Raw genomic sequence first — 25,377 nt, forward strand, 5'->3', positions numbered from 1 at the left:
TACACTGAGAAACTTACCAGCTAGCATCCCAATTCTGGAATGAGATCCACTAGAATGGACTCCTGCTTCCAGGCTTGCTCCACTGAAGTGAATGGGGCTCTGTAATATGAACCCACAATATAGGGTGTCAAGGTTCCTTCCCCACTCTGAACTCTAGGGTACAGATGTGGGGACCTGCATGAAAGACCCCCTAAGCTTATTCTTACCAGCTTAGGTTAAAAACTTCCTCAAGGTACAAACTTTGCCTTGTCCTTGAACCCTATGCTGCCACCACCAAGCGTGTTAAATAAAGAACAGGGAAAGAGCCCACTTGGAGACGTCTTCCCCCCCAAAATATCCCCCCAAGCCCTACACCCCCTTTCCTGGGGAAGGCTTGATAAAAATCCTCACCAATTTGCATAGGTGAACACAGACCCAAACCCTTGGATCTTAAGAACAATGAAAAAGCAATCAGGTTCTTAAAAGAAGAATTTTAATGAAAGAAAAAGTAAAAGAATCCCCTCTGTAAAATCAGGATGGTAAATACCTTACAGGGTAATCAGATTCAAAACATAGAGAATCCCTCAAGGCAAAACCTTAAATTACAAAAAGACACAAAACAGGAATATACATTTCATTCAGCACAGCTTATTTTCTCAGCCATTAAACAAAAGAAAATCTAACGCATTTTTAGCTCGATTACTTACTAACTTAACAGAAGTTCTGAAAGGCATTCCTGACCTGGTCCCGGCAAAAGCATCACACAGACAGACAGACCCTTTGTTTTCCACCACCCCCCCCCCCCCGCCACCTCCAGCTTTGAAAGTAACTTGTCTCCTCATTGGTCATTTTGGTCAGGTGCCAGCGAGGTTATCCTAGCTTCTTAACCCTTTACAGGTGAAAGGGTTTTGCCTCTGGCCAGGAGGGATTTTATAGTTCTGTATACAGAAAAGTGGTTACCCTTCCTTTTATATTTATGACATAGGGTCCATTTACAGAACTGATTCTTTCGTTAAATAAAACTGGATCTGACACTAGCAGAGAGAAGAGGTGATGATGTGGTGGGGCAGGAGTATTGGTATTTAATGATTTTCAGAAGTATCGAATGCCAGTCCCCACCCCACACTGAAGTCAATAAGGGCTGCTTTGAAAACTGAACCATGCAAAGTCCTGTGGATTCTTGGTTTTGCATTGTACATGTTTTGTTCATTCTTTTACCTTTCTGTTCTTTGTATGAGTCTATTTGTGTTAATTTAGCCTGGACGTGGCGGTCAGTGTAGTAACAGCTCTTGCATATTTGGGGTGGCATTTTCCAAAATTCTCAGCCCTGGCCTAAATTTGCTGCTCTTCCACTAAAGTCAATAGGTGTTTTCTATTGATTTCAGTGGGAGCAGAGTTAGGCCATTGCTGAACAGTGTGAAAATTCCACATTTGTCCTTCAAAAGGGATTAATACTGAAGGGCTTTGTAACTTTTTATACCTGGAAAAAATATATGTACGTGTGCTGTCACCAGAAGGGTTTGTTTTGCCTTCTCTGTTTGTTTACGCAGAAGTGTCTCATGCATTTGAACACTTGACTGTCTCTGCAGATTTCAGTTCAAATGTCATAATGTGAAGCTATTTCCCTTTTATGTGTTTACTGTTTTAATTTTTGGTACATTACCAGTAAAGTACAAGAACTCAAAATGCAGATATTAATTTTGCTTCCTCTAATTTATGCCTGTATTTCCTCATTATTTATATACTTTGTTACTATTAAATTAATCTAAATTAACTGCATTTTTTCTGTACCTTTGGATTGGCATGTTTATAAATATAAGTAAATGCACAGTATACTTCCTATATGAATCAAATTCTAAATATCTGGTGGGATAAGCATTTGAATCAATGACAGGGGCGGTAATTTGTTCATTTCCGACAGTGCAGCTTATACCGTGAACCTAAAATATTACCTAGAAAGAGTGACGAGGGGAAAATCTATTAGCCAGAGAAAATAAGTTAAATATCCAAGGACTATAGCCTTTGAATACTCCCTTGCAAGAGTCGCCTTGCTTAAGAAGAGAGAGTCAGGCACCTGTGCTTTGCTATTGCTGTCAGTTCAGTAATGCTTGTACCTGATTTAGAGCCCACTCCAGTTCTGTTCAAGTCCATGGGAGCCTTTATGATGACATTAATGGGAGTTGGATCAGGCCCCTTAATTAGCATTCCTTGTCAAAACTAGAGGAGGACTGGAAATAAGCATATTGAAAAGCAGGGCAGGGTTGGCCCCTTAATACGTGGGTAGACCAGCGGGACTCTGTTTGGGCACAAGGGTCTGCCCTCCGGCTCTAATGTCAGGATCGGGCCTTGGTTTGTCAACTTAATAACAACCCCACAATATGCACGGATATTTCCTCTGCTGTCAGCCAGGATGTTTCAAGATGTCCTTGGCAAAATCCTACTGTATTTACAATAAGGAATTGCGATCATGTATGCCAGCCTTTTCTCAGGGTAGCAATCTCTAATGACAATGTGTGGCCTCTGCACGTGCAGAGGGTCACAGCTATGGAATCTCTCTGCATTTAAGGATCGTTGAGTGAAAATATGTAGCACCTGCAGAGATACGGCCACTAGGTTCGACCCGTAATTCAAATTTGGGTTGTTTTAAGGCTTCATGAAGCCTATCAGTGAAATGTTTTTTGTATTTGTTTCAATTTCAATAAAAACATTTTTATTTGAATTTAAAACTTCCCCCAGAACTTAAACAAAGGCTTCCCTTTCACATGGTTGACTTTGAACTCAGTGGAGTTGCTCACATGTTTAAGGTTAAGCTCATGCATAAGTCTTTGCAGGATTGGAGCCTAAAAACTAAAGTGACCTGAACTCGTTGAGTTTTATTGTCTAGACCGCTTAGGAGTGAAGGGTAAGCAAACGTCAGGGGTGGTGAAAAGTAAAGTAGTCTTTTCACATACTTTTAAATCCTCTTCAATTTGACAGTGTTATAGTTAACACAGACAAGAGAATTTTCACCAGGCAATCCCTTTAGTTATGACTTGGCACTCTCGTGGACAGCAGTCAAGCAAAAATATACAGTGGTACAGCAATTGCAGTGTAACGTCCTCATCCCACACTCAGAACTGAGCAGGGGGCAGGCTGAGCAAAGCCCTGATGACTTTAGTGAGGTGCCGGAGTCTGCTGACACAGAATCACTTGCAGTATTAGGCCCTGAGGTAGTGTCATGTACTTCAATTGCTGTTGGTCTGCTTTTATTCCATGCTTATGACCATGAACTCCCAGCGCCTCTGGTTATAAGACCAGTCGGCACCTTTTGCATAGCGACAGGTTAACACTGTGTTTTCTACCATTTCCTGCAGGCATCCCCAGCTGCACTAGCAAAAAGCGTTTTGGCTGAAGTTCCAAATCAAGTGGTGGACTATTACAATGGCAAAGGGATTAAACCAAAATGTATGTCAGAGTACGAGTCTTCCAGGACACTAGCGCCATGAACTGCCCCGCACACTTTTACAGAGCTCAAAACTGCTACTACTACAACTGCAGTACTTTAAAACAAACAACAAAATAGCACGTTTTGGTGATTTTTAACTAAAATAATTTTTTTTTTTGCATGTGTAGCCTAAAGGCTTGAATCTGTTAAGCAGTTGTTATTGTTGAAAACTTTTTATGAGAAGAAGGAAACGAACTCTTTACAGCATGTCGCCTTGAAATAAAAAGTTATCTGTATCTGATTTTTATACAGGTTTGTTGAAATTTTGCTAAATTTCTTATTATCTTTCCACTGTAAAGCATTTTGAAACATTTGAGAGTGGATAGCCAAAATATCTTTGGTTTTATCTGCTGCAAAACGAAAGATTTTTCAAAATGGCAGATGCATGAACTGTATTTTGCATGTTTAAAATAAAAACAACACAGTTTTGCAGTTGTTGTCTTTATTTCTCTCTTGCCACAAAGTTGCCTGCTCTAAACCCTCTACTCAGCACACTGTCCTTCAAGGAAAGAATGACCAAAGCATTCTTAGACACTTCTGAAAGACTACAGCCCAAAGCATGGACAGTTCTAATGACAGCAGCTTATAACAGGGATGCCCAAACAAGCCCAGCCAGCCTATAGCTTCATTGGCAACTTGTGTAGTGCCCAAGGGCATATCTGATTAGTGTAACATGAGCAGACTATAGCTGCATTTATCTTTAATATGGAGGTATGGTCCTCAAGGACTACATGTGCTTAAGTGCCATGTTCCATCTGATCCACGCATCCCCACTTGACTGGCTGGTATATGGGCAACATTTTGGCCACCTTTGATTTATAATCCCACCTATTTTCGAGTTGTTTTGTTTGCATTTTTCATTTCACTCACAATACCAAATTTTTGCGTGGTGCACTATCCAAGACAGATATTGCATGGCCTAATTTTGACAAGGAAAATAGCTCGAAGGCTTCATTGGTATAGAGTTTGCCTGTACACAGTGAAAAAGCTGTTTTATATGAGAAGACTATTAGACCTACTTTTTTAATGGGGTGAGGGAGGAAAATAACAAGTCGTGTTTAGATTTAGAATCTCTCCATTTAAAAAAAATCAGGGTATGATTTCTAGTGTCTGAGGTCTAACACTCGGTTTTGCAAAATACACAGCAGCTGAACACACAACCTGTTAAAAGCTGATGGTGAAATTTTGGCCAAAAATAGCTATTTAGGGTGAGATGTTTTTCCAAAGCCCTCAGTATTGGCCTAACTCTGCTTCCATCGGAGTCAATGAGAGTTTTGCCCATTGACTCCAACAGAATCAGGCTAATGGTGAGTGCGTTGGAAAATTCCACCCTTATCCTGTAGTTTGTTTAAAAGCATGGATTTCTGCGTAATATATAGTTTTAGTTTTCTTGTTTTCATTTAAAAGTACTTTCCAAAGAATCAGTTTTGATAGATGGTTTGGTACCGTTCAATGAAGATAATGTATATCCGTGAAGTGTGTGGCTACCTGTCCAGCACATTTCACTTCTATTCCATCTGTGTCCTTGCAGAGTAATTTCTCTAACTGCCTAATAAGTATTCCTTCAGGTGATTTGATGTTGAACAGCAGAGATATGTGTTGGCCAATTTTACTTGGTCATAGGTGTAAATTGTCTATAGATGTCCCAGGCGATAGATCTCAAATCCACTTTTTCATTTAATGGTTGACTGTGCACTTAGGGTCTGTGTCAGCTGATATCAGCTAACACCAGTGTGCAGCAGATCTCTCCCTCTAGGGATGTATTTTTCCAAGAAAATACAATGATTTCTCCTATCATAGAATACCCAGATCTGCAAACGCACCTCATTACTGACCTATAACACCCTTGCTTTCCCAGTCCTGATTTTCCTCTTATTTTTGGTCTTTTTTTCTACTCCCAAAGGAAGCCTTGTCAGCTGAGTGGTTCAAGCACAGAACTGGAATTCAGTCATTCTGTGTTTCTAGCTTTGCCACTGACTTATTCTTTGATTTAGGGCAAGTGGTTTAATTTCTTTGTGCTTCAGTGTCTTTATCTGCAAAGTTTCAGACTAGCAGCCCTGTTAGTCTGTATTCGCAAAAAGAAAAGGAGTACTTGTGGCACCTTAGAGACTAACCAATTTATTTGAGCATATGTGCATCCGATGAAGTGAGCTGTAGCTCACGAAAGCTTATGCTCAAATAAATTGGTTAGTCTCTAAGGTGCCACAAGTACTCCTTATCTGCAAAGTGGGATGATAACTTTTAACAAGTTGAACTGCAAAGGAGTGTTGTGTGACTTAATTCATTAATTTTTGGAAGATGCTTTGAGATCCTGAATGGCAAGGTGCTATACTCAGTTAAAAAAAACATTTTTTCATGACCTACAAATTTAATAGCCAATTTCTTTTTCTTGTCAGGGTCTTTCATCAACTTATAATTAATAGAGAAGAAACTATATCAGTGCACATTGACTGAATATAGCAATGACTTCTGCTTAACTAAAAGGGTGAGGTGGTAGAGGGACAATGAGTGAGGACCAAGAGAATAAATTCACTTTTTTTAAAGGAGGGGAGTTAGTAGTATCAAGTGCTAAAGCTTCTCTAAATAATGATCATTGATGTAGTACTTTGCTTCCTAACTAACTCTATCAGAAAGACACAAATACACAAAATTTGGAAGAGATGTAAACCAAGTGCATCAGGGCTTAAAGCAATCTCTATTAGCGATCAGGATGGGACGTATGTGAAGGGCACATTGATCTACTGCGGGGATCTTACACCTTCCTCTCAGTATTTCTACACAGCAATTGAGCAGGGTGATTCTCAGCAAGGGTAAAAATGTATGTGCTAGCTCTGCTCGAGCTACTGCCTAAAAATAGCAGGGTGGCTGCAGCAGTGTAGGCTGTGGTTCAGGCTAGCCATCCGTGTCTGTATCCCAGGGATTGGGCGGGATTGCAGTTAGCCCAAGTTGCCACCCGGTTGGCTGCACCCAGACTGCTATTTGTAGGTAATAGGTCAAGCAGAGCTAGCATGTGTATGTCTACCCACATTGGAAATTGCACTACCTAGCTGTTGTGTAGACATATCCTAAAGCAGCTGGTTCTGGCCATAGTTGGAAACAGGATACTGGCCTAGATGGACTGCTGGTCTGATCCAGTCTAGCAGTTCCTATGTTCCTATCTATTGGTATTGCAGGTTGTATCTTATAAAGAAAGGAGATGCTATTTGATTTCTGTCTCCTCCGCACAAACCAATGTGCAGAGCACAGAAGAGGACTGCTAGAATAGCTCTAGCTGTCTGACATTCACTACGCTTCATCTTTCTCACTCACTTCTAACAACTGAAAAATAGGTCTCTTCAGGAAAAATCAAAAAGTAAAAATGTAAATGTGTAGATAAGTGGTTCCCATCCCTTTCCATCCTTGGACCTTGTGTTACCATAAAAGAAAGGGTCACGATTCCCTTTCCCATCTGTACATGAAGAAAGGGAGGAGAGTTGTGACCCCTGCCTCCCATTCCCCAACCCAGGCTCACCACCTATTTTCTCTTCAACAGAGTCAATGTTTAGATTCATAGATTCTAAAGCTAGAAGAAACCATTAAGATCACAAAAAGAAAAGGAGGACTTAAGGTGCCACAAGTCCTCCTTTTCTTTTGCGGATACAGACTAACACGGCTGCTACTCTGAAACTTGTCATCAAGATCATCTAACTCACCTACTGCACATTTACCATAGCCACCTTGGTATTCCATGTCAAAAATGACATAATAGAGCGCTGCTTTGCATATCTCAGCCTCCTTAGGTTTTGGGGAAGTCCAGGTTCAGTTAGTAATGCTTGGTCAGTGGGGCATTGCTCACAGTTTGTTTGTTTTTTGGTGGGGAGGGGAGTTGGTCTACACCATGGTTTCTCAGCTTATGGGGTGGTGAGCCTGGGTTGGGGAATAGGAGGCAGGGGTCACAACTCTCCTCCCTTTCTTCATGTAGAGATGGGAAGGGGAATCGTGACTCTTTCTTTTGTGGTCACTCAAGGTCCAAGGATGGAAAGGGATGGGAACCACTTATCTACACATTTACATTTTTACTTTTTGATTTTTCCTGAAGAGACCTATTTTTCAGTTGTTAGAAGTGAGTGAGAAAGATGAAGGGTAGTGAATGTCAGACAGCTAGAGCCATTCTAGGAGTCCTCTTCTGTGCTCTGCACGTTGGTTTGTACGGTGGAGACAGAAATCAAATAGCATCTCCTTTCTTTATAAGATACTGTCTGTCTTGGTGCGCAAGGCTCCAGATTTCAATTAGTCATTCTTTCTTTTCACAGACAAACACAGTAAACCTTGTCTTGATGGATCAGCAAAAAAATTGATTTCCTCGTAAAGGTAGTCTTTGACTGAACCAAATTGTAGTGGAGATTTTGTGGTTACCCAAAAGTGGTTACTTACATTTGGTCAGGAGGTCACTTACTGGAGGTGTTTGTGACGGGTTCCCCCCGGGATGCCACCTGGAACTGGGGTACCACTGAGCCCTATGACCCAACTGCCTGGGCTTCCTCTCTCACTGTGCTACTGTGACAAGCTGCAGACCTGCTCCCGGCCCTACGCTTCCATCAACATTCGCACAGGTAGGGTCACACCCAGCTGCAGTTACAGGAAGGCTCTCTGACTAGCTATTGGATGAACCAACAGTAGAAAGGCTAAAGCCAAGGTAACTCTCAGCTCCCCAGGCACACGCTCCCTCTGGAGCATAAACCCAAAATTATACCGTCTTGTGCTGCACAGGGAACTGTACAGCATAAACTCATAGAGTTCACCACCCCTCCCGCACTCAACATGGAGAGGAATATGCAACAGCCTTTTCCCCTTGAGCTATGATTTCCCATGCACTTCACTCCAACTCACTGGTTTACATAAAGCAAAAACAAGTTTATTAACTACAAAAGATAGATTTTAAGTGATAGTAAGTGATAGCATACAGATCAAAGCAGATTACCTAGCAAACAAACAAAAATGCAAACTAAGTCCAAGATACTAGAAAGATAGGATATGAATTAGTGAATTCTCACCCTGGCTGATGATACAAGCAGTTTGCAGATTCTTAAGGGATAAGCTGCACTTGCTTTACAGCTTGGAATACTCAGGTCTTTCATACACAGAGTAGAAATCCCTTTAGCCTGAGTCCAACACTTCCCGCAGTTCAGTCTTTGTTTCTCAGGTATTTCCAGGAGTCTTCTTGTGTGAGGAGCGAAAAACAACAGATGATGTCACTCCCTGCCTTATATAGCTTTAGCATATGGTGGGAACCCTTTGTCCCAAACTTAGTTTGTGGAAAAACACTGACATCCTAAGATGGAGTCCAGAATCATGTGGCCTGGTCACATGTTCTTGCAGAGTCATAGCATCCATTCCTTACAGGCTGTCTGGAGTATTCTCAGGAAGGCTCACCAGGTGGTAGATAAGCTTTTCTTAAGGCCTATTGTTTTCTCTAATGGCTCATTACCCTGAATAGTCCCTTCCCAACCAGTTATCTAGACTGAAAGCATCTTGCCTAGTGGGCGTCACCCAGGTGTAAGTACATTTGAAATAAGAGATACATAGTCAATATTCATAAATTCAGATACAAAAATGATATGTGCATAAAAATAGGATAACCATATTCAGCAAATTGTAACTTTTCCAATGACACCTCACATGACCCGTCTTGTACAACATGCATCATTATTATACCCTAAGCATAGCATAATAATATCACTATGAAGAATATGTGGTGCAGTGTCACAGTGTTATGTTTAGGTTCCACAATATATGATTACCTAAATACCAGCTTTGAGATCTTGGCTGTTGAAACAGATACCATATACTGTAGTGTATAAATTGTCTATCATTTTCACATATATCGGAGACTGTATATGAAAGTTTCATGAGAAAGTTACAGAACCTGCAGAGCTTTCTATTGGTTGAACAGAATAAAATTTTGAGTTCTGAAAAATAAATAGCCATCGCCAGTGATTGAATGAAAAAGAGTTTGCACTGCAGGTTTCAAACAGCAAACTCTTCTGCTTCAGTGCATAGTAAAGGCTTCCCATGTTACACATAAGTACTTGAAAAGGCACATGCACACTACTGAAAAGTCAGCTAGAAATCCCCATCAGGTCACATAACCAAATCTAAGTAATACATGAGTTGATGTGAGATGGTGTGCTGAAAGCGTAATTAGCCATATGGCAAAAGAGTTTTAATATGGCTTTGAGAAATAATTTATTACTCAGAAAGGCCCAGTTCAACAGATACTAAAGGCTTTGTGATGAGTAATATCATTAAATGTACAAATACAGCTCACAAATTAGTATTTCTCACATTTCCTTTAATTCAGTTAGGATTTCAGGGTGACCGTTCTGTCTTAAGGTTGGACAGGTCAGAGTTCTCTGTAGATCCTTTGAGCAAACTCTGACAAGTCTCCTCCACAGTCCTTAATTCATAAATGTATCATTTTAATGTCTGGTGGGTCCTCTATCAGGGACTGCATCCTGTCCTTGTGGGGCAATCAGTGATCTAAAATCTCTTCTTTTTCTCTTTCCTGAGTCCCTGTTTTCTGTCTCAAAATTCTGTCCATTGGTCTGTTCAGAATATTCAAAGATATTTATAATCACAATTGGTTTAATGCACACATTAAAATCCATAATTCATAAATCAGATCATGGGCCAAATTCTCCTCCCAGTTACCTGAGCGAAACCTCATATACTAGGGGAAAAGCCATAGTAATCCTGTCAATTATTATTACCTTACAATTGAAGTAATTATCTATCATCACAATGTTGCACCATGATAAGCAACATAATGTAATGTCCTCTTAGAAAAAGGTGTTACAGGTTTCAAATGGAAACAATGAAGAAATAATTTTTAAGACCCTGGGAAAACATGTTCTTTTTTTATTTTTCTCTCCAAAGATCAAAGGTTCTCTTGGTAATGCAACTGGAGAGGAAAATTGAAAGTGATGACTTTATTCGTTAGCAGACTTTCAGCCAAAACATAATGGGGGAAAAACTTACTGCACCAAATTTTGCTTTCAGTTATACATGTGGCTCCCTGGGGGATGACTGCACAGATGTAAAGGTCTGCATGCAGATTTGTGTGATGGACTACTGAAAATGTGCAGACCCCCATTGACTTCAGTGGGTCTGCCCATACAGACCTATTTACAGGACTGGGTCTTAAACGGAACAGAATTTGGCTCACTGAATTCCCCCCATCATATTACAGCTCAAGGGTTGCTAGTTAATAAAGCTGCCTCTTTGAGCTTGTCTCTTCAATTGCACCAACACTGAAAACTTTTATTCTAGAGGGAAAGAAACTAGCTTGTTATCAAAGATGGGCTTTATTATTTTCCATTTGGAATCTGTAGCACATTCTATCTTAAATAAGTTACATCATGGTCCTTTCCAGAGCTGAGCAAGTACTAGAGAAAAATAGTTTTCAGGAGCATTAGTTGAAATACAATTGAATATTCGCAACCTCTTTGCTTTTCAAAAACACATTCATATACATGATTTTTTTTCCCTTTGCAAGAACATTCATGAAAACAGAAAGTGTCATGATTACTTTTGCTAACGTGTTCACATGAATGTTCGTGTCACAAGTAACTTATTCAACCTCTCCCCTTGTTTATGAAAGTTTCAGTGATCCAGTCAAAGAGCAGAATCAATATCCCATGACCAAGGTGACCGTTACACAGTGTAAATAGTAAATTGTGGTTAGAGTGTATCCAAAGTCACAGTGAATAGTTCATGACAGATAAGCTAAATTCTGTTTGCATAAAACATCTGCTGAATAATTTTGACTAGAAAACCACATTTGCAAAAATTAGAGTCTGTTTGCAGATAATTTGCAAACAGTGTAAAGGGGCTGTATTAATTGATTATCTGTTTAGTACTCCTTATTATGCCATAAGGTGAGGGATGGAAGATAATTAAGATAATCATTAGCTACATATTCCCGAAGTTTAGCGCCTCCAGTGGGGGAAGGGTGGAAATGCAATAATGAAGGAAGTCAAAGTCCTGCTGCGTGTGAGGATTAATGCACTGGCATTTCTGACTCTATTTCTGAACGCTGCTAGAGCGAGAGGCCTACCCTGCAACTGCAGAGATGATAGCACCTTTCTGGGCCTGGATGTCCAGCGGCCTGGGGGTAAATGAGTATCAACCCCTTCAAGTTCTGGGATTTTGGATCTGGGATTTTGGTTCAGCCCACAACAGAGAGGGAGTTCAGATCACTTTATCACATACTAACATGCTGGAATGGGTGTGAAAGGCACCAAATTCTAAATTCTAGTCTATGTGGTAATTTTACTACCTTACCTTACTACCTGCCATTTTAGCCCTCATTCTTTCTAGCCTCAACTGCTTTGCTGCCCTCCTACACTGCAGCCATGGAACAGCAGTCAAATGCAGTGATGTTCTTTGAAGTGTCAGGCGCTCGACAGCAATTTACCCATAGTTGGGGCAAACAGTGGAGGCAAGTGTTGACACTTGCCCCTGGCATGTTGAACAGGAATGACTGTAGTATTATATACTTTATGTATATTTGGTGTCTTATCTTTAGGTAGTACTTTCACAAAACGAAGCAAAAATAATGTCATTACCCTGGCATCTCTATTCCAGTTTAAAACGACCAGGGATAGGCAAACTGTAACGCATCTACCTCACCTCTCCTGAAGTCACTGAACATGATAAACAGTCACTAAGCATGAGGCATAATTGTAGCCATGTCGGTCTCCGGATGCTAGCCAGACAAGGTGCGTGAGGTAATACCTTTTACTGGACCAACAGAAGTTGGCCTCCATGCACAGAAGGCCAAATTCTCTCCTATTTCAGTCAGTTTGCACAACTCAAATGGCTGAGCTCTGGCCAGCTAAAAATTCCCCTGCTGTGTGGGAACTCTCAGTTGGTATAAAGCTGGCAGAAGTGGCGCCCATGCCAACTGCCTTCTGCACCTGACTCTAATGTAAAGATTGCATCAGATATTACCTCACCCACCTTGCCTCATTAAGCAGCTCTACCAGCGCATTGCTGCCTGTGCAGGAAGATTGGATTTGGAACCTCCTAATCACACTCGTCCTCCCACCAACCCACTGAACTCAGCTGCCATCTGCTTGCTTCTGCCTACAGGCTTTTACTTCGCAAAGGTGTCCCCTCTTTCTATTGAGTTTTGTGTGGTGGGCGAGGTGCCAAATGCGTTCTTTGCACTGACTAAAGTGAGGTTTCAGAAGGGAGTGACCTTACTGTGTTCTTTGTTCATAGGGAGCAAGTCCCTATGCTTTAAAGTGGCTTTAAGAGAAGATTCAGCCCCATATTACACACAGGTAATTAAATTCATTCACACATTTGGGCCTGGAAGGAGTTCTAAAGTCAGTTGAATGGCTCCTAGGATAAGAAAACAGTTGCCTCCATTCACAGTGTTTATTCTCTCCCTTTTCTGAGGGGGTGAAATTTGTTACAGCACAGATGGCCTGCATGAGGCCCTCTACACCACCAAAGCCCTTCTAAATCCTTAACTCCGGGTTTAAATAATCCAGAGGACTTTATGTGGACCATCACCACTGGGGTGGAGTTTCACCCAAGAAGAATTAGTAGCAGTCTAAATTATTGCAGTCTAACCACCTCGTCACTTAACTTTAATCTGAATTGCTCTTCTGCTACAGCACTCAAAACCTTTCTTCCCTGCCCCCTCTTGTTGTCCTGATTTTGTAGAATAGTCTTGAAGGTCCCAGAACCAAATCAATCAACACAACATGACTTCTCTCCTGTAAAGGTGCAGAATGAATCTTCATTTTCTCAGTCCTTAGGTTCTGAAAAATATACATGTCAATGTATTTGAATGGAAAATAATTTAATTAAGTAACATTGTTTGCATGCCTCCCCCCCAGAAAAAAGTTTAGTCATTTCGCTGCTTTGCAGGAAGCCGTCAATTCTGTTCTCACTGAGCATGGGATACACTTCTGACTGATTACATAGCAGCCAATTCATAATCTGATTACACGCTGAGGAGCTGCAGTCATCCAGCCAAAAAGAGATTGCGTCTTTAGCTTTATAAAAATCTGCAAGAAAGATCTGATGTTGCATCAGCATGTTGACTGCAAATCAAAAAAAAAAAGGGGGAGGGAGAAACTTTAGTTCTGCGGTTTAAAAAAACCAAAGGAACAACTCCTGCAAGCATGTATTTAGATGACTTGTACTAACATCAGGGTTGTTATTGCCACTTACATAAGCGTGCATCACATTTTACAAACCCATGTGATTACACCCCGGATGTCAAGGGAATCACTTCAGATTCACAGTAACATAAATGAGACGAAGAATGGTCCCATAGTTAGCTTACGAGCTGGGATTAGGGTGCCTGCTCCACCACAGACTTCCAGCCTGACTTTGGGCAAGTCATGTAATCAGACCTCAGTTCCTCATCTGTAAAATGGGGGTAATAACACGTTCCTACCTCACAAAGGCATTGGGAAGGTAAATACATTCAAGATTGTGAAGGCTATTGTAATATATCGGAATTTGGGAATATCCCTTTAAATAGTTTGGGAGCCCTCTAGTGGGCTTCCCTGTCTTCTGTGCAGAAAACCTTCTGTTGCACCAGAATCCTGGAAGAGCTTCTGTAGTGTATGTAACTAAGCCATGTTGTTAGTTGGAACCCATCTGTGCCTGTGTGGTTTCCTCATATTCTTAATGTTGCATAGAGAGCAAAGCCACAACAACCTTAGAAATACCTACGATGGACAATAATTGAATTTGGCACACTGATATCAGTGGGACTGTGAACATTAGAAAAGACTGCTAAAATGACAGAAGATTTGGACCCATTAGCCATTGTGCTCCAGTATTTATAAATCAACAGGAAAAAGGAAAAAAGAGATGATTAAATGCTATACATTGCAGAAACAGAACAAAACAAGGTAAGTGCAAAACATTGCTCTCACAAGATAATCTTCATGTTGTTGAAAGATATGTTAGGGTATTTTAGTGCAGCTCACATTTAAAACTCAACCATTGTGTTCAACTCACCGCCCCTTTGGCATGGCTCACTGTCACTCCTGTGCTTGACCAACAGCCATTATCCAGATACACAGGATGTTTTAAAATTATGAAGCAAGATAACTCAATGAAAGAAACTCATTGCTTATGGAAAAGGAAGAAAATATGCTCTCCCCGATTCATTTCTCCTGCTCCTTTGTTGTCTCAAGCCTCATCTTCTCTGTTCACCCGCTCCATCTCATGATGTCTTACATGTGTGTTTTTGGCACTGACCCTGCAAAGCCTAAGGACGTGTCACACACACATTTGTACCAGGTTAGCGCAACCTGTGTAAACGCCTGTGTAAACAGATCGGTTTAAAACTAGTTAAATTAGTTTAGCTTGTCCCTGTGAATGGCACTGGAAACTAAATTTACAGGGCCAAGCAAAACTGACATTATCTAGGTTTATGTCAATTTAAGAGTAGCCACACACAAAATCGCAGCAATTTAATTAAATTGGTTGAAAATCACACCTTTAAACTGGTGCAACTTTGTGTTCAGAGACCAGGTCTTAGGTACATCCTTCACTTATGCATTTGCATGCTCTCATTCAAAGCAATGGGATGAACCATGTGCATCAAGTGAAGCACATGCCTAAATCTTTGTAGAATTGGTGCCTTCCATTTTAAGCTCTTTGGGTAGCTCTTGCATGGTGGCTCTTTGGCTGGCTGAAATCTTCGCTTTGGTTTGCAACATTTACACTTAACAGTGTGTAATTGCCAGGTCAGCTTTATTAGTATATAATGACCTGGAAAATACAGTTTAAAAACTATAATGTCCCAAAATTATACATACTTTTAACAAGTAACCTGTCTTCTCCATATATATGTGTATTATAGGTGAGCCTCTGAAACCTAAAAAGAAAAGGAGTACTTGTGGCACCTTAGAGACTAACCAATTTATCTGAGCATAAGCTTTCGTGAGCTACAGCTCACTTCATCGGATGCATACTGTGGAAAATACAGAAGACATTTGTTTTTATACACACAAACCATGAAAAAATGGGTGTTTATCACTACAAAAGGTTTTCTCTCCCCCCACCCCACTCTCCTGCTGGTAATAGCTTATGTAAAGTGATCACTCTCCTTACAATGTGTACGATATTGTAAGGAGAGTGATCACTTTACATAAGCTATTACCAGCAGGAGAGTGGGGTAGGGGGAGAGAAAACCTTTTGTAGTTATAAACACCCATTTTTTCATGGTTTGTGTCTATAAAAACAAACATCTTCTGTATTTTCCACAGTATGCATCCGACGAAGTGAGCTGTAGCTCACGAAAGCTTACGCTCAAATAAATTGGTTAGTCTCTAAGGTGCCACAAGTACTCCTTTTCTTTTTGCGAATACAGACTAACACGGCTGTTACTCTGAAACCTCTAAAACCTGTTATCCCTGAATGCAGAAGGTCCCTGTCCATCAAAATGGAAAAAGATAATGAATGTACAGCTAAAGTGGAAGAGAAACAGCAACATAAAGACCGCCAACCAATCGTTTTGATAGGTTATTTCATTTTTATTTCAATAAGCCATTTATATTAGAAAACGAAAGAGGATGCTTAGGTTCAAATTCTGTCCTCTCGTCTCATGCTTAGCTTCCACTGAAATCTTATGGACAAGTAACCATGCTAACACCACCACTTATGATTAAGGAGACAAGATAAGTGAGGTAATCGTTTTTATTGGACCAGCTTCTGTTGGTGAAGACATGGCTACAACAACACTGCAAACCACTTATAATCAAGCATTCAATTCTGATAAGACACAAAACCCTGATGTCAATGGCAAATCTCCCTACTGACTTCACTGGGTCAGAATTTCACCCTTGTCAGGAGTGGGATGTTCAAAAATACACCACACTGCCCTAACTCTCGCCTATTGAACTCAATGTAAACATTACCACAGACTTAAAATGAAGCAAAGAAAGGTTCATACTGAACACAGTTGGAAATCTGGGGGGAGGGATAGCTCAGTGGTTTGAGCATTGGCCTGCTTAAACCCAGGGTTGTGAGTTCAATCCTAGAGGGGGCCATTTAGGATCTGGGGCAAAAATTGGGGATTGGTCCTGCTTTGAGCAGGGGGTTGGACTAGATGACCTCCTGAGGTCCCTTCCAACCCTGGTGTTCTAATGATCTCATGCTTAATACCAAGCCTGGGTTCCCTGATTTGAACAGTGCCATTGTAGTTGGGACTAACCCCAACAGGCACAGTCATAGTACAGCTGCAGGCTTGGACTCTAAATCCTCCTGCTGTATTGAAGTGTTAGCTGTCACCGTGAAGAGTAGGGAGAATATTACTGACATCAATGAAAGCCTCTGCCATGCAAATGAGACCAGGATTTGGCCCATATGCTGTATTTACATGTCAATTACTTGTTTTCAATACTTTTCTACTGCTAAATCAGCAGAATTTGCTGTGTTTATTTGTTATGCCTGTGGTATTATCTTTATCTCAGTATGCTACATATGTGTCTTTCTGTATAATTGCCTGTTGTAACTACACCGTGATTTATATTCTACTGGTCTTTTCTCCCATTTTGCATTTGAAAACAATAAAAAAAAACACTTTTATTCTTCTTTATTAGCCTCATAAAAGCTGAGAAAAATACTGTGAAACAATCACTGCAAAGATTTTAGCTTGCCTTTAATAATGAATTCACTTCTGCCAAACTCTCGCCCCTTTGGAGTTTGCTGTCGGTGAACATTTAAGCAATCAAGTCTTTGAGCATCAGTATACCCCTAAGCAGCCGCTGGCAGTGACTATTCTATGGAACCACAGCTGCAAGTTCAGCTGCTCTCCCCTGTTGGAAGGAGGAGGAAGGGGGGCCGAAGGTGACACTTCAGGCACTGCCTGCCTGCCTGCCCACCCAGGGGCGAGGGGGAGGTTGGATATCTCTGGGAACAGCAGCACCTACTAATACTGGGGGTAAATTGAGCCTTTCCAATTTACTTCCTCCCAAATGTATGAGCTCAGTGACATACCGCACCTCTGTTACGTACTCAGTCAAAGCTCTGCAGCCAGGATGAATTTCCCTCAGTTTTTCTAGCTAAATGTATTTATTCATTGATTTTAACACAGTTATAATCATACACGGAAGGAAAAAATCAGTAGTTCAAAACAAGAGATACTATTACTGCAACTAATAATATTTCCAACATGAGAGAAATATTAACCATTCTACATACATTTCCTGTTACGCATAAACTCCTACTGCTCCTGTCCAGTATATGAAACAAAGAGATTGGTCCAAGACACAGTGTTCAGCTCTGGAGCTGAATTCATCCAAAATTCAGAGGGGTTTAGGGTTTTGGTTTGGCCCTTTATACATTCAACTTTGAGGTTCAGCTCCAAACTACCAAACAGGTCACAGATGTTCAATCGAGATGTAAGCAGGCCTCTTTCCCAATCTACTTTAAAAACCCAGTGCACAACTATGTAACATCAAAGTCCACCCCTTCCCTGGGGTTTGGCTTTGTTAACCAAGAAATCAACAATAAAATAACAACACAGGCTATGTCTACACTATGGACTATGTCCACACTATCTCCCATGTAGCTGCTCTATGCCAGCGGGTGAGAGCGCTCCCATCAGCATAATTAAGCCACCCCCAACGAGCGGCATTAGCTATATCGGCAGGAGAGCCTCTCCTGTGGACATAGCACTGTCCACACCGGCGCTTTTGCCGGTGAAACGTATGTCAGTCGGGGTTGGGTTTTTTCACATCCCTGACTGACAAAAGTTTTACTGACAAATGTGCTAGTGTAGACATAGCCTTAGCTAAAATTTTCCCCTCTGTTTGGCTGCTCCTGGGGTTTCTCCCTTAGGATTACCCAGCCCCATACCTCTAGGAGCAAGAAACTAGTTCAGATTACATGCCCATTTAGTCATTGGTCTCTCTCTAGTGAAGCTCTCAGTGAGGGTGCCCGTTAACATCAATTGCAGTGATGCTTTCAGTGTTACAGACACTTGTCTATGGCGATCTGGACCAACAACTCATTTCACAAGAGGAATGTTCCATGAAGGCATACTATACAGGCAGGCCTGAGATTAGCTCTACAGAAACGTTTGGAGGAATTTGGGCCCTTAGTCCTATGTAACACCCACTGATGGCAGTGTGAAATCACACGCAGAAATCAAGCACTCAGTATGCCCCTTAAAACTGGTAATTATTCATTAGCCATTAATGATTGATCGTGTTGTGTTGTTATTGTTATTCTGGCAAGAGGGATAATGCTAATCATATTTCTCCTGCCATACTAATACTTCTATTGCACCCATGTTTGGAATACTGAGCTAACCATATAAGGGTATCTGAGGCCAGTGTTTTTGATCAAGCAAAATCCCCGGAAGAGTGACTTAAGTTTTAATTCACATATATCTTCCCTTACATTTAACGTGTACAATATATATGCCCACATATTTAATGACCTCACTGGATCTCATTCCATATCGTCCTTTTTTTTTAATCTTTGTTTTTACTTCATCTAGCTTCAGGACCTCACTTTGTCACCTAAGTTTAGCTCCAGGCCTGAAACATCTCCAGATTAATTAACTGCTTCCAGAGCTCTTGGTGGGACACACGGAGGTTCTGACTAGCACAGTAATATGTCATCTGAAAAAAAAAGTGAGACATAATTTCAATATTTCCCATCTGACTGTCATATATTAAAGTACTTTTCCTGAAGGATGAAGCCAATGTTTAGAATAGAAAAACTCAAAGATCTAAAGAAAGAGGACCTTGACTGGCCCTTAAGAAGGCTGAGATACATCGTTTTACTAAATATGATAACACAGAATTAAGATGAAATCTTATCCCTTTACAGGCCAGAGATGCAAAAAGGGGCGGAAGGGCAGAGTGGAGCAGCACTATTCATGTACCTGGTTCAAGCGACATCTCTTATTTCACACTAGGATGGTTCAGGTTAGACCAGGGATGGGGTGGGGGTTAAGGAGGATATGCTATTAGGTGCACCATTCTCTGAAAAGAAGCAGCATACATCTTTGATTGTTTTGTACTGCTGAACACACCATGAACACTTGCCCACTGTGGGGCTTGCCTTCAGTCATTAACGCATCCTCGGGGCAATGATGTGCCACAGGGCATGGTAGCAGGGCTCCCTTGTTGTACTCCTTTAATATTAGAACCCAGTTGTTTGACCTATACCATGTGTGGCAAAGGCCCTTTGTGAGTGAACTGTCCCCATCTGCACAGGGGACAATGTATACCTTCAGATCAGCGGCACTGCTATGGGTACCCGCATGGCCCCACAGTATGCCAACATTTTTATGGCTGATTTAGAACAACGCTTCCTCAGCTCTCGTCCCCTAAAGCCCCTACTCTACTTGCGCTATATTGATGACATCTTCATCATCTGAACCCATGGAAAAGAAGCCCTTGAGGAATTCCACCATGATTTCAACAATTTCCATCCCACCACCAACCTCAGCCTGGTCCAGTCCACACAAGAGATCCACTTCCTGGACACTACAGTGCTAATAAACAATGATCACATAAACACCACCCTATACCGGAAACCTACTGACCACTATTCCTACCTGCATGCCTCCAGCTTTCACCCTGACCACACCACACGATCCATCGTCTACAGCCAAGCTGTACGATACAACCGCATTTGCTCCAACCCCTCAGACAGAGAGAAACACCTACAAGATCTCTGTCAAGCTTTCTTACAACTAGAATACCCACCTGCAGAAGTAAAGAAACAGATTGATAGAGCCAGAAGAGTTCCCAGAAGTCACCTACTACAGGACAGGCCTAACAAAGAAAATAACAGAACGCCACTAGCCATCACCTTCAGCCCCCAACTAAAACCCCTCCAACGCATTATTAAGGATCTACAACCTATCCTAAAGGATGACCCAACACTCTCACAAATCTTGGGAGACAGGCCAGTCCTTGCCTACAGACAGCCCCGCAACCTGAAGCAAATACTCACCAACAACCACATACCACACAACAGAACCACTAACCCAGGAACTTATCCTTGCAACAAAGCCTGTTGCCAAGTGTGCCCACATATCTATTCAGGGGACACCATCACAGGACCTAATAACATCAGCCACACTATCAGAGGCTCATTCACCTGCACATCCACCAATGTGATATATGCCATCATGTGCCAGCAATGCCCCTCTGCCATGTACATTGGTCAAACTGGACAGTCTCTACGTAAAAGAATAAATGGACACAAATCAGATGTCAAGAATTATAACATTCATAAACCAGTCAGAGAACACTTCAATCTCTCTGGTCACGCAATCACAGACATGAAGGTCGCTATCTTAAAACAAAAAAACTTCAGATCCAGACTCCAGCGAGAAACTGCTGAATTGGAATTCATTTGCAACTTGGATACTATTAATTTAGGCTTAAATAGAGACTGGGAGTGGCTAAGTCATTATGCAAGGTAGCCTATTTCCTCTTGTTTTTTCCTACCCCCCACCCAGATGTTCTGGTTTAACTTGGATTTAAACTTGGAGAGTGGTCAGTTTGGATGAGCTATTACCAGCAGGAGAGTGATTTTGTGCGTGTATGGGGGTGGGGGGGATGTGAGAAAACCTGGATTTGTGCTGGAAATGGCCCACCTTAATTATCATGCACATTGTAGGGAGAATGGTCACTTTGGATGAGCTATTACCAGCAGGAGAGTGAGTTTGTGTGTGTGGTTTTTGGGAGGGGGGTGAGGGGGTGAGAGAACCTGGATTTGTGCAGGAAATGGCCCAACTTGATTATCATGCACATTGTGTAAAGAGTTGTCACTTTGGATGGGCTATCACCAGCAGGAGAGTGAATTTGTGTGGGGGGGTGGAGGGTGAGAAAACCTGGATTTGTGCTGAAAATGGCCCAACCTGATGATCACTTTAGATAAGCTATTACCAGCAGGACAGTGGGGTGGGAGGAGGTATTGTTTCATATTCTCTGTGTATATATAAAGTCTGCTGCAGTTTCCACGGTATGCATCCGATGAAGTGAGCTGTAGCTCACGAAAGCTCATGCTCAAATAAGTTGGTTAGTCTCTAAGGTGCCACAAATACTCCTTTTCTTTTTGCTTCATGGCACCATCTATCTTCTAGCCTCAGAACTGGAATCTCCTCTGTGCAGGAGGGGTCTCTCTATGGTTCTGGATCCATGGAGAAGAGGATGGAACTGGGGGGATGCACATCATCCTCTCCAACAATCCCATGGGGAATATCCCTCCTCCCCCAACCAAGAATTTGGAGTAAACTGATCAAGGAGAACTTCACAACGTTTTCCTACCGTAACCTGTAGGAGGGGACAACCTGTATCTTAGGTGGGAATCTTGCCCTTTTTGGGTGTATTGTGGAGGGAGGTGGCTTCCTACATACCACAACCCAGGGCAGAATTTGGCCTTAGCCTACAACAGTATAGTTCATACTCTTCAGGGAAAATTCATATATTAAAAAAACACAACAAGTTCTCACCACTACCTTACTAATAATCCTTCTGATTATGAACAAACCCATTGTGTTTATCACCTTCTGTGCTGCTGTTTATTTGTTATCTAAATTTTGTTCAGCTTGGAGTGAAAAACTAGACTAGTCAGGTCACGTATTTCTAGTCAGTTTTACTTTCAGATTCTTGCACAGTAACACAGACTGAACCCGCCTCCCCCCCCCCCGCCCCCAGCTGAAGATCACCCAGCATGGGACAATGGGTCCCTGAAAAATATAGGGCTGGTAGAGCTGATTCCCACACGTCCTTTCCGGCAGCCTACTTGACCAAGGCCTTTCAAGGGCCAAGAAAAACCCTATTTAGCTACCCCATTTGCCACTTTTGGCCACACAGACTTTTGAAAGTGCTGGCTATGTGACTGGCAAAGGTAATTACCCAATAAATCAGAATCAGAACCACGATTAAAACCAAGACTGAAAAATGCACGCCAAATCCACTGGAGCAGAGTGCTTCCCAAGTAACTCATGTGAGGAGGCATGTGATTGGGTGTTCACCCCACGCAGGATTAGAAGGGGTTAAGGTTGCCAGGTAGGCCAATTAACTGCCCAGGCTGCACATGGAGGAGTAGCCAGGGAGCAGGGAGTTGATTAAGGAGGCTCAGTGGGGCAGAAATAGGTGGGGCCAAAAAGCCCAGGAGCTGAGAACAGATAAGGCTGCTGGGAAAGGCTACAGGAAGGCAAGCAGCAGTCACTCCATGGGAAGAAGGAGTTGGCACTCCCACAGAAGGAGCGGGGGAGCAGGAAGAGTCCAGGGAAGGAGCAGTGGAGGTAAAAGCCCAGAACTGCTGAGCTGAGGGTCCCTGGACTGGAACCCAGAATAGAGAGTCGGCCCAGGTTCCCCTACTGGCCACTGGGGAAGTGGCATCATCAGGGCAGCATAGGAGAAGACTGCCTGGGACTGTTTGCCAAGAAAAACTTTGGGGTACCCCTCGAAGGGGGAAACATGGCTGGTGACCCGGCCAGAGGGCCAAGTCATGAAGAGGATGCTATGGTTCCTAGAGTGAGGTGGGTCTGGAGGCTGAGAAGATAATGGAAGAGGCACCACCTGAAGAGGGCACACCAACTGGCAGAGCTAATCCCCAGGATGGCCAGCAAGAGGAGCCACTGTGGTGAGTGGACCCCATGACAAGTGACTAGTTTTAGTTGTTTTGCAGGTTGAATTCCTCTCCTGTGTGTAGCCTAGTGACCATTCGAACAATGAGGTTCCCAAACACTCCACATAACTGATGAGTGTGTGTTTTCCACTTCAGCCACATCCCACTTCACCTTTGTAAAGTGTTTTTAGATCTACAGATGACCAGCGCTATTGTGAGCTTAGTATAATTATGATCTGTTTTTCTAAATTATTATTCTACATAGGATCTAGTATTTTGGAAACACTGTAGCATGAGGCTTCAATTTGAGTGTGTGTTCAAGCATCTGAGATCTATGTAAGACTCTCTCCTCTGCCATGTGGCAAGAGCTCTTAACAGTAAACCAGCCTGATCCACGCCCTGTGTGTTAAACTGTTCCAGTTGGAATCCAAATTGGTTTGCCCTCCTTTCAAACCAGTCCAGGACTCATGAGGATGACTTCCCATTCCACTATTGGGACCGTCCTGATGGAAGTTGACTGAGATGTGAAACAGCTCTTGGAACCCGCCTTTATCACAAGGACAGCAATAGTGAAGAAAGACCTATCGTAACTGCGTGGAGTTCTGCACCTGCAGCCCATCCTAGCTGGAAAACGGGGATGGGGCAGCTGGTGCTGGGGTGAACCTCACACCATGGCATTTACTGCCCTGGGGAGGTGCCTAGACTCATGCAAAGACAAAGCCCAACCCTGGCAAGGCGAGCTACACTTTGGGCAGGCATGGACACGTTGTCTGCGTGGTCTGAGGAGAAGTGACACCAAGATGCTAAGCAAAGTGCTTGGGGCCCCGCCCAGCAATGTCCAGGGAACCCACGTGGCCTGGCCAACCGGCTGCACTGTGGTGCCCCTCAGCACTTTTCAGAGTAACAGCCGTGTTAGTCTGTATTCGCAAAAAGAAAAGGAGTACTTGTGGCACCTTAGAGACTAACCAATTTATTTGAGCATAAGCTTTCGTGAGCTACAGCTCACTTCATTGGATGCATACTGTGGAAACTGCAGAAGACATTGTATACACAGAGACCATGAAACAATACCTCCTCCCACCCCACTCTCCTGCTGGTAATAGCTTATCTAAAGTGATCACTCTCCTTACAATGTGTATGATAATCAAATCGGGCCATTTCCAGCACAAATCCAGGTTTTCTCACCCTCTGCCCCCCCTCCCCACCTCCACCCCCCACAAACTCACTCTCCTGCTGGTAATAGTCCATCCAAAGTGACCACTCTCTTTACAATGTGTATGATAATCAAGGTTGGGCCATTTCCAGCACAAATCCAGGTTTTCTCACCCCCCACCCCTATACACACACAAACTCACTCTCCTGCCAACAGGAGAGTGAGTTTGTGTGTGTATGGGGTGATGGAAATGGCCCACCTTGATTTTCATACACATTGTAAGGAGAGTGGTCACGTTGGATAAGCTATTACCAGGAGGAGAGTGAGTTTGTGTGTGTGGTTTCAGAGTAACAGCTGTGTTAGTCTGTATTCGCAAAAAGAAAAGGAGTACTCCTTTTCTTTTTGTGTGTGTGGTTTTTGGAAAAAGGGAGGGGGGTGAGAAAACCTGGGTTTGGGAAATGGCCCACCTTGATTATCATACACATTGTAAAGAGAGTGGTCACTTTGGATGGGCTATTACCAGCAGGAGAGTGAGTTTGTGTGTGTGTGGGGGGGGGCGGAGGGTGAGAAAACCTGGATTTGTGCTGGAAATGGCCCAACTTGATTATCATACACATTGTAAGGAGAGTGATCACTTTAGATAAGCTATTACCAGCAGGAGAGTGGGGTGGGAGGAGGTATTGTTTCATGTTCTCTGTGTATATACAATCTTCCCACTTTATTTTCCACTGCATGCATCCGATGAAGTGAGCTGTAGCTCACGAAAGCTTATGCTCAAATAAATTGGTTAGTCTCTAAGGTGCCACAAGTACTCCTTTCCCTCAGCACTTTGTTGACCTGCAGTAACCAACTCCCACCACCAGGGGGAAGTTCTCCCCCTCTTTCCAGCTGCAGGGACCTGTGGCCGCTCCCTCCACTCCCTTTTACTCTATGGCTCTCTCAGAATCCCCCCCACAGCCATCTAGGCAGCGCCTGCGCGTGAATGGAATAAGGAGAGCTTCGGTCTCCCCTGCCTTGGGGGCGGAGATTGGTGCTTGACAAGGCCCCGCCCTGGCGCGGTGCCCTCGGAATTCTTCCCCTGCGGGGCGTTCGCAGCCAGTGTCCGGAACTTTGTTCGCGGGCGGCGGGGCGGGCGGAA

The 25,377-nt window shown here is 42.7% G+C and overlaps 1 protein-coding gene across 1 annotated transcript in view; it reads left to right on the forward strand.

The window, feature by feature from the left end:
- Positions 1–3,854, forward strand: part of CPNE4 (copine 4) — a 335,322-nt gene extending 331,468 nt beyond the window's left edge. Inside the window, exon 17 of the mRNA XM_073333242.2 lies at positions 3,333–3,854. Coding sequence (XP_073189343.1) covers positions 3,333–3,464 — 132 coding nt within the window. The 3' untranslated portion in view covers positions 3,465–3,854. The remainder of the gene's footprint in view (positions 1–3,332) is intronic.
- The last annotated feature ends 21,523 nt before the right edge of the window (positions 3,855–25,377 follow it).

Source organism: Lepidochelys kempii, chromosome 2 (assembly GCF_965140285.1).
Source record: "Lepidochelys kempii isolate rLepKem1 chromosome 2, rLepKem1.hap1, whole genome shotgun sequence".
In the NCBI taxonomy this organism is placed as follows: domain Eukaryota; kingdom Metazoa; phylum Chordata; order Testudines; family Cheloniidae; genus Lepidochelys; species Lepidochelys kempii.